The 9589-nt window shown below is 43.2% G+C and overlaps 1 protein-coding gene across 1 annotated transcript; it reads left to right on the top strand.

The window, feature by feature from the left end:
- Positions 1-1919: 1919 nt before the first annotated feature.
- On the top strand, positions 1920-6673 carry emilin3b (elastin microfibril interfacer 3b; the record flags this gene model as incomplete). The annotated part of the gene is made up of 5 exons (XM_084365838.1): positions 1920-2065; positions 3387-3709; positions 3850-4196; positions 4314-4664; positions 4949-6673. 5 exons carry the CDS (start codon positions 1920-1922, stop codon positions 6092-6094), a joined length of 2313 nt encoding a protein of 770 aa, XP_084221964.1. The 3' UTR covers positions 6095-6673.
- Between the last annotated feature and the right edge of the window lie 2916 nt (positions 6674-9589).

Below are 9589 nucleotides of genomic sequence, written 5' to 3'. Positions count from 1 at the left end.
AAAATTTTTTACATCGAAAACAAAACATTGCACATAAAATCAGCAAAAATGTTCACGCATTTTCACGTTTTGGGCTATTTTTTACATGTGAACTGAAAATGTAATGTGAAAATAAAGTAATGTCACATGTAAACATTTTCAAAAGTGATTGGCTTTTTTCACATGAGGTCCACGTGTCCAAACATACACCTAAGCACCATGTGATACATAATGAAAATGTTTCCAGCCAAGATTTTCTTACTTTTTTTGTGCCGTTATACTCTGCAGCAACCAGCAAATTGCCCGTGTGAGTTTAAAGTGCTTTAAGAACTCCCATCATACCACATCAGGTCAGGTCATAACCGCCACTTCCTTAACAACGCATGACCTAGCAGCAGGTTGTCAGGCTGGTATGAAAGGAGCTCTGTCATTCTGACTCCTGCCCTTTTCCTTCCACCGCTATTAACATATGTCAACACAGGGAGAGTGGTGACACACACACAGACACACTCAGAAACACTGTCAACACAGTCAGCGATTTGCAGAAAGCAGCAGCAGTCCCGCGGTTTCTCACACAGTCTGGCCCTCTGAACCTGTTAACTTGGCATGTAGACCCTCCTCGGCCCCCGTGTCCCTCCCTGCTCCTCCAAACGCTTCTATTTGTCCTGAAACAGCTGTGGAGCAATGTTAAGTACTGCATGTGTTGCTAAATGCTCCCCTCTGAATGTAAGAAATGCTTCACATGTGAGCCTAAAGAGCGCAGATCATCGTTTCCTGTGTTGCACGGGGGCCAGGGGAACATTTAGCAGTTGCTGTGGCTGCACTGGCAGTGAATTGCGGGAAGGAGAGAAGAGAAGGTCCAGCTCCAGCATGATGCAACAACTGCTCAAAGTAGTTATAGTGAAGTTATTATGTGTTGGATTCAGGATATATCCGAACACTTACGGGATTGAAAACAGTCTCAGTGATTGTCTGCATGCATGAATTTATCTCAGTGTTATTAATTGTAAATCAATGACATACCAATAAGAAATCTGGTTTGAGTTGGTAGGGAAGTTGCTGAATTACCATTTTGAACAGGAAGGAAACAAAAGACAATCCATCCTGACAAGACTCAGCAAAAATCCTCTGCCATCATTCTGCCTAATGCTGGAAGTATCCATAAATGTGTGGTTTTTAATGCTAAACAGTATCCAAAAGCAATATAAATCCCCACTGTGAGAACCCCTTTAAAGCTTCTAGGATTGGAGTTTTAAATGAATAAATCTTTCTGAGGCATCTGTTTACATAAACAGACATCCTATAATTTCAATATCACTGTGCATGAGTTAGAAAAAACTGGTGTTTCAAGGCTGCTTATTAAAAACAAAGAAAGGAAGCAGCAATGAAAGGACAGTTAAACTACAGTTAAACTCCTACTGAGCAGTGTAATAAAAGCACTACTCAAGATGACAGAATGACTGAATAATCAAACAAGTAAACAGTGCAGTAAAGCTTTCACACATAATAAGACAGCAGTGCTTTCAAGGGAAATATCACTGAATGTGATTTATGTGTTGGTTGAGCAGCTTTTTTTTTTTTTGCTTGATGTTATTAAAGTAATTTATATATTCCTTTTATGATTAATACATCTAAATGATGATGACGTGGACCCTTCCTGAGTTTCATACACCCTGGGATTTGCTGCAATCCTATATAGTCTGGTATGACCAGTAGCTTATGGTGGTGACTGACAATGAGTGAGTGAGCTGGTGTGATGCCTTGTGCTAAATAATATTTTAGTATCTACTTTAACAGTGTCATTTGTGGCCAGAGAGGTTGCTGTTCTAACTTTAATACACCTAGTTTGTCAGGGACAAAGCAAAACCAAGGTTGTTGTAATGTTAATGAGATATGTATTGCATTGCTGATACATCAGTGCTGTAACTTGTCCAACTCTAATGCCACTCTACTGTCCCCGCAGAAACCACTGTGCCTACGTGGTCCAGAAGAACATCACATGCACCATGCAGGATGGAGTGGCCACCTATGTGAAGGCTGAGTACACCACCAAGTGCATCTGGGGTCAGAAGTGTCCCGTTGTCATGTAAGTTTTTCAAACAATGCAATGAATGAAACAGTTCAACTTCTTAAAACTTTTAACTATTTAGTCTGAGTCCTAAGGAGTTTGAAAGAAGTGTAAAATGTGTAAATGTTACTTCGCATGCAGTGAATTGCAGCATGGAGAAAAATTTAGAATATACTCTATATCAATGCTGCCCTCTAGTGTTCACAAGATGTGCTGTCTACATAATCGTGCAGGTCCTCAGCTGTGTGCACATCTGTGCTGTAGTCGAAGCTCTTCTGCAGAGAGAAAGGTCACTGGGGAGAAATGGTGTTTATTCACTTTGAATAAAAAATAATACATTCATTCAAAGTTCAAATGACACCAGCTACTGTGAGCAGACTTTCATTCTCCTGCCCATTTAAAATTCAGAAGAGCTCCTCCTCTTTTATTGATTATTCTGGGTTAGATTTGGTTTTGCTTCTTTCCCGTCAACCTACCTTAATGAAATTAGAACAAAAAAATCAGAATAGAATTGAATAGAATAGAAGCTAATTTATGTATCATGATACAAATGTAAGTCCAATTTAACCTTAACTTTATCTGCTGCATATGCAAGTATGCATCCATGTAGATATAAATGTGCCTTTCAAAATTAAAAGGGGGAAATTAATGGGGAGAATCTGTTTAGAAAAGAGAAATGAATGACTGTGTGTGTGTGTGTGTGTGTGTGTGTGTGTGTGTGTGTGTGTGTGTGGTTGTGTCAATGTAGACATGTTTTACTCATGTTGTGGGGACATCTGTTTACACAGTCATATTGCGGGGACCAACCTACCTTTTGGGGAACTTCAAATTATTTAGATTGTAAATATTTAAATTTTAGGGGGAAGACTTTAAGGGTAAGACAAGGTTTCAGATAGGATTAGGTCTTGGCAAGTAGTGATTATGGTTGGGGTTAGGGTATACTTGCAGGAATTTAATGTAAATCAATGTAATCTCCTCTGAAGTGATGAAAACTGTGTGAGTATGTGTCTGTGTGTATGTAAGAGAAAAGAATGAATTAATCCACATTTTTACATAAATCAATCTAAACAAGATAACACTGAAGTTGGGTGCTAACCCTGGTTTAATCATTTTATGCCTCATCATTTATGTTACACTTTATGTTAATCTCCTAATCTCGCTCTTATCCATGTTTAATCCCAGTGAAAAAATACTTTCATCCCTTTATCTCTGCTCTGCATCGCCCATCTTCCCATCCTCTGTCCTGGCTCTTATTTATCAAAAACAAGCACAGCACTTCTGACAGAATCTATGATATGACAATTGGTAATTAACATGTTTTCTGTCATGTCTCCTTCAGGTACAGGACATTCTTCAAGCCAAAGTATAAGGTGGGTTATAAAACAGTGACTGAGCTGGAGTGGCGATGTTGTCCTGGCTACTCTGGAGAACACTGCCATGATGGACCCACATCGCTACCTGATGTCATGATGCCACCTTTCAAGGGTGGAGGTTTGCCCCATCGTCCAGGAATGAAGGGCTTCCCCCATGGCCCTAGACCCCCTGTGGACCAGAGGCCTGGAGGAGGCCAGCTGGAGCCTGGCAGACCCTTGCCCAGTGTGCCTGACCACAGGCCAATACCCACAGGACAGCTTCCTGCTGGGAATGGAAGGCCAAACTATGGTGAGAGCAAACAGCAAACAATTTATTGTAAAGGCCCAGGGTTAAGACTTTCTCTACTGTTGTTTGTGTGCATCTGAACAAGCATTTCTCATTTCTTGTCACTTTCTCAAAAAATCTTCCTTTCTGTTGGATCCGAACAGGAAACAGATTTGGGGTATCAGGAGTGACTGGTGAACGTTTGGACCGTATGGAGGAGGACATGCGTCGCCTCACACAGGGTCTAGACACTCTCAATGGGATGGTGGCTGGCCTTGAGGAGCGATTGCGCACATCTCTGCGGGAAGACACCAACAAAATCCTGGTGTCTTTGCTGCCCAACCCTCCCCGTGTACCGGACTCTACAGTGGGATTTGGGGTGATCCCAGATGGGACTCCTGATGGACTGGAAGGAGGAGAAACCTTCACTGGTTTTGGAGACTTAGTAGGGAGGGTGACAGAAGTGAAGGATGAGCTGCGAGCCAAAACACACATCTTAGAGGAGATTCAGGTATTTTACAAAGATCAGTTGACACAGTTTCTGAACAGATTGATCTGGCTGAAGTTCTCATTCTCCTTCCTTTAGTAATGCAACTTTTTTCTTCTTCTCACTTGTGTGTGTCCTTAGGGGATGGTCCTAGGTCATGATGGCCAGCTAAAGAAGCTGTTGGAAGGAGCTATAGGCAGGCCCATCCCTGGCCCCAGCTCAACTGATCATCTGGACGAGATCCTGGACGTGAAGCTGGCTGGAGTGCGGGCTGAGATCCTTGATGGCTTTGAGCGCCGTCTGACTGGTCTGGAGAGCCACTGTGACACAAAGATTGGGGAGGTGCAACAGCAATGCCACAGGGATCACATGGATGGTCAGGAACAGATGCAGCAGTCTCTGGATGGAAGAGAGACTGGGATCAGGGAGGAGTTGGGCTCTTTGCAGGCTCAGATCCAGGGCCTGACTCTTACTGAGAGCTGCTGTGGACAGGTACATGGATGTGATTGTAACATGATCAGCATATACATCCAATTTGGAAAGTGACAAGGTCTTAAATAGATTTACTGCAGGGAAACATTGACTGATTGCTTACAGTCTTTAAGCTAGGCTAACTAGTCTCCTAACTATAGCTTCATATCTATTGCACAAACACAAGAGCGGTATCAGTGTTCTCGTCTTGGCAGTAAGTGAACAAATAATCTCTGCATTGTAATCACGTACAACTGGACATATTCATGCACTACTATGAACTAATAAGTTATTGTTTACTGCAGGTGAACAGTCTGTCCCACCGTGTGCTGCTGCTGGAGGAGTCTGTTAAAGGTTTGACAGAATCTCAGAGACAGCTCCAGACTGCCCTCACTGACCAGAGCATACACGTGGAGACACTGATCGAGACCCGCCTGGTGGACATAGAGGGCCGCCTCAATGCCACAGAAGGTGGACTTGATGGAACCACAGGGCTTCCTGGTGGTCTTGATGGCTTCAAGACCATGCTGGAGGACAAGCTGAAGACGCTGGAGGAGAGAGTGTTTGTGGCCGTTGAGGAGCTAAGTAATGCCACCGCTCCGGCACTCCTGGAGGGTCAGGTGGTCCCGGCACTGGAGACAGAGATCGAGTCTGTGAGGAGGAGAGTGGAGGGAGACCTGGATGGCATTCAGAAACAGTTGATAGATCTGGAGCTCCTTTGCACCTCTTCCTGCTCACCCTCTACCCCATCAGCAGGGGGTGTCAGCATCACTGAAGTAGAGGAGGATTGTGATGGTATGGAGAAGAAGGTGACTAACCGCCTGGACACCCATTCTTACCAGCTGGACCGCCTAAACAACACCCTGCAGAACCTGCTCTTCCGTATCGCCCAGGAGGAGTCGGAGGGCATCGTTCAGGGAGAGATCACCCTGCTGAAGGTCAACATCAACTCGGTGAACCGCACTCTGAAGGGCCTGAAGGACTCTATTGGCTTCATTGTAAGTGAAGTGGGCCACGCTAACAGCACCTGGGAGCAGAGAGAGAACCAGCTAGTCAACCAGGTACAAGGAATCACCAAACTGGTGGGGCACCAAGCCTCCCTCCTGGGAGCCGGGGAGAGGCGGCTGGCCCAGCTGAAGGGAGAGCTAGCGGCTTTGAAGAGACGTCTGTCTGGGGAGATCCAGGGCTGCCGGAGCACAGCGATAGAAGTACACAAGGAGGTGAAGGACGTTGATAGCAGGGTGAGCCGGGTAGAAGGTCAATGCAGCACCCTGGGGGAGCTGGCAGAGCACCTGGAGAGGATCAGGGCAGAGCTTGAGAGGCACTCAGACTCTTACCTGGCCGAGGTGAATGGAACCCTGGCCAGCCATTCAGAACAGCTAGCTGAGCTGAAAGATGAGGTCAAAGACTGCACAGGCAAGGAAGAAGCCAACCAAAAAGAAGACCAGTAGCATTTGAGCTACAGAATTTTAAAAAAGAGACTTATGTGTGCTTCCCTTTAGGCTCAAGTGACTTCCTCTGCCTCTCTTCTCTCTTTCAAATACAATCTGTACAGATGCAAAATAACTGGAAAGGTGAAATCATGTCTCATAAGCTCCCCACCCCAGTGCCTTCAGATGTCCTGGGTATTTAGTTTAGTGAAGTGAGGAAGTCACAGAATACAAAGACACACTTATGGTTGTATAGCTGGGCAATATTTTCCCTTGAGATTTTATTCTATAGGGCATTTGTTTTTATTTCTCTGATCATGATTGTTTTGTGTTATCATTTTACCTTTTTTTAACTTATATGAAGTGACTGCATTGTTACAATGTTAAGCTGTTTGTATTAGAGAAATGATAATAAAACAAAGTGGATGATATGGGACTAATACGCTGCTACGGGTTTCTACTGACCAAGCACACTTGTCATCCTCTGTGTGGACACTCGTCTGGTCTTTTTGAAAAAAATACTGTATGTCATGTTGGTGCTATTTACATTTTTTGTAAACTTGTTTTACACATGTTTAAAAGTGAAATGTATTTCTGCTACGACAGTTGTCTTTGTTTCCTGCTGCATTGCTCCACGTTGCAGAGAAGTTCCAGAAGTCACCATTGGGGGACAGTGAAAACACATGACAAGGCAGGGAAGATGGGAGGAAATAAAACACTGGAGGGTAGCAGTGTCTTTTAGACACAATTTTCGAAATGTAGGTTTTTTTTGGGTTTTTTTTTTAAAATAATGTAGATGCTTACAGTATATTCTGAAAAAGACAATTCATTTAATTCAATTCAAAACAACTTTATTTATCCCTGTAAAGAGAATTGTATGCCGGAGCTCACCTGTGGAGTTACAGTGGGGTACCAATCCCACATGTTTTTATGTTTTAGTTAATGAGCAATAATCACTAAAAAATGTTGTTGTTGTCAACAATTACAAACAAATATGAGAAAAAAGCAAATGACACTATTAACAACAAGGCTAATTCAATCAAATGCAATGAGTTTAAAACCTATGTGGTATTGACAATAAATACAATGGAGTGCATATCACACCCAAGGCCTAACAGTCCCCTTTAATTCAATCAAGCCAAATCCATTATTACATTTTAGAGCCCTGTATCAATATACTTCTGAACCATAATTTAAGATCACCAGATATCTAGGATCTGCATCAAATTGTACTCACTCATAGATGACAGCCTTTTTTAATCAAGATCCATGTATTATTCACTGAGATGTTAATGAAAATTTTGGAAAAACACCCTATCTCGCGATGTTAAAGAAAGTGAGTAAAAATTTTTGGATCCGTCCTTAACCGGATCTGCACCAAAAGTTAATGGGGTCTACTCTGGGCCGAAACCCATCCTTCATCGAAGTATCGTGGAAATCTGCTCAGTAGTTTATGTGTAATCTTGTTCACAAACCAACAGACACATGGACACATGTGGAAACAACCTCCTTGGCGGAGACAATAAGCCACACTACACTGTAAACATTTTTATCATACTTTATGTTGATGGCAGTGGTTACTAAAGATGGTCCATCTTTAGTATAAACCATAGCAGTTAATGTTCACTTCCTTAGATATGGTCAGGTGGGTTGAATATGCTCCTTGATTTCCAGGGTCTCAGATCTCCCATGTCAATACAATAATCTTTGAACAGAACTTTAAATTATTGTCCAGACTGTTTCTATCCTTCACCAACAGGTTAGAGGACCAACAAAATAAAAGAAAGAGGCAATAAAAAAGTTTAGAAAAACGACTACAGATAACTGAACTGACTGGAAAATATATGAGCTTTTGAGAAACATAAACTCTTTATTTATGGGCAAAACAAATGGCAAGTCACAGTGTTAACCTTAAACTAAGGGACTCATAAAAGCAGTAAAAGCTGCATCACATTTATTTCCCTCAATTTCTGTTATCACAGATTTAGGACAGCCAACAGATTATGAATTATGACTAAGCCTGTAGTCAGGTTGCACTGTCTGCAGCTTTCAAAGAGTATCAGCGCATAATTTAAGGAAGCAACATCTCTCACTGATTAACTGGCTGTCAGCATGTAATGGGAACAAGAAATGTACCATTAATATATGCTGCGCAGCATATTGGCTGCAGGAATCTGAGGTGTGACTGCACAGAGTAAGCAGTTTTTGTAGAGAAATTCATTTTTGTTCAAAAACCCCTGACTTTACCAAAGTGATACATAAAGGAAACGGCCCTCATCTGGTGAAAATGCAATTGAAAAAGCATGAATTCATCTTCCTGAAGTTGCAAACTGCACCAGCTCACAAGACTCGCCGGTCACATGAGGCAGTCAGATGGTAAGGTGAGGTCATGAGGTGAAAGTGTGGAGGATATTAGTGTTTATAGAGTCAGAGGGTGGGTGAGACTCGGTGATAATGAATGAAGCAGGGTGAAGTGAGCTGTAAAAATTAGTTGAGCTTGCAACGCTGAAGCCCCGTCAGCAGGTCTTCTATACAGCATCAGCACATAGCTGTTAAAGACAACATCTCATAGCAACCAGAACAGGATGAAGCAATTGCAGCATAATGAAAACCAGAGGCTAGACGTAAAAATAAAAACGCTGGAGGGGAAATACAGAGCGGATGGAGAGGTCTGAGCGATGAAAGTGAGATGATGAATCAGGAATTCAAAAAAAAAAAAAAATAGTACATTGAGATGGTAAAACGAGCAGACACAGTGGATGAGTGTGGCTGCGACAGTGGGCTGAGAGGATGAGCCTGGCTCGTTGAAGAGGAATCCTCCAGCTGATAGACAGGGATGTGACAAGGGCAGGGCAGGCAGGAGAGCAAAGGATGGACGTCGAGACGAGAGAGCACAGCGGTGTCAAGGAGGATGAGGAGTGTGAGGATCAGAGGCAGATGCGTTTACAACCTCCTCGTCCATCGGCTGTGTCCTCTCGGGATAGCGGGCAGGAGTCACAACAGGAGATGAAGAAAATACACGCCTGCTCAGATACACAAGCACAAACGGTTTGCCGCGACAGGGCAAACTGCAGCAGTGTGAGTGGAAACCCCAGGGGCCTGACAGCAGCTGGATGCTCTGCCGTCCCCTGGGAAGCAGCACTACACAAACTGTCCTATGGGTGACCCAGAGAAGAAACAGCAGAAGGGGGGAGGACGACGATGAGAGAAAAAAGCATCAAAGAGGAGGGGGAGCAGGTTGCTTTAACGCTGGGTAATTCTCATACCTGATACCATGACAAACAGTTATGTAACACCATGGCAACATTGCAAATCCATATGACATGCACCCATGTGAACTGTGGCTTTCCCTCTTCCTCTGCATGCTTCTTGTTGCACACACAGAGCTCCCCATGAGGCACTGTTGTTCTCTATTACTCAATCATCCAAATATGAGAGCAAAGGCTCTTGATCATGCATGATGTCAGCACATGTATCATATAGAAGGTACACACAAAGCTAGAAATTCTGGGAAAG

The sequence above is a fragment of the Pagrus pagrus genome (genome assembly GCF_965226575.1).
Source record: "Pagrus pagrus genome assembly, chromosome: 11".
In the NCBI taxonomy this organism is placed as follows: domain Eukaryota; kingdom Metazoa; phylum Chordata; class Actinopteri; order Spariformes; family Sparidae; genus Pagrus; species Pagrus pagrus.
This window is presented reverse-complemented; position numbering and strand designations above follow the sequence as displayed.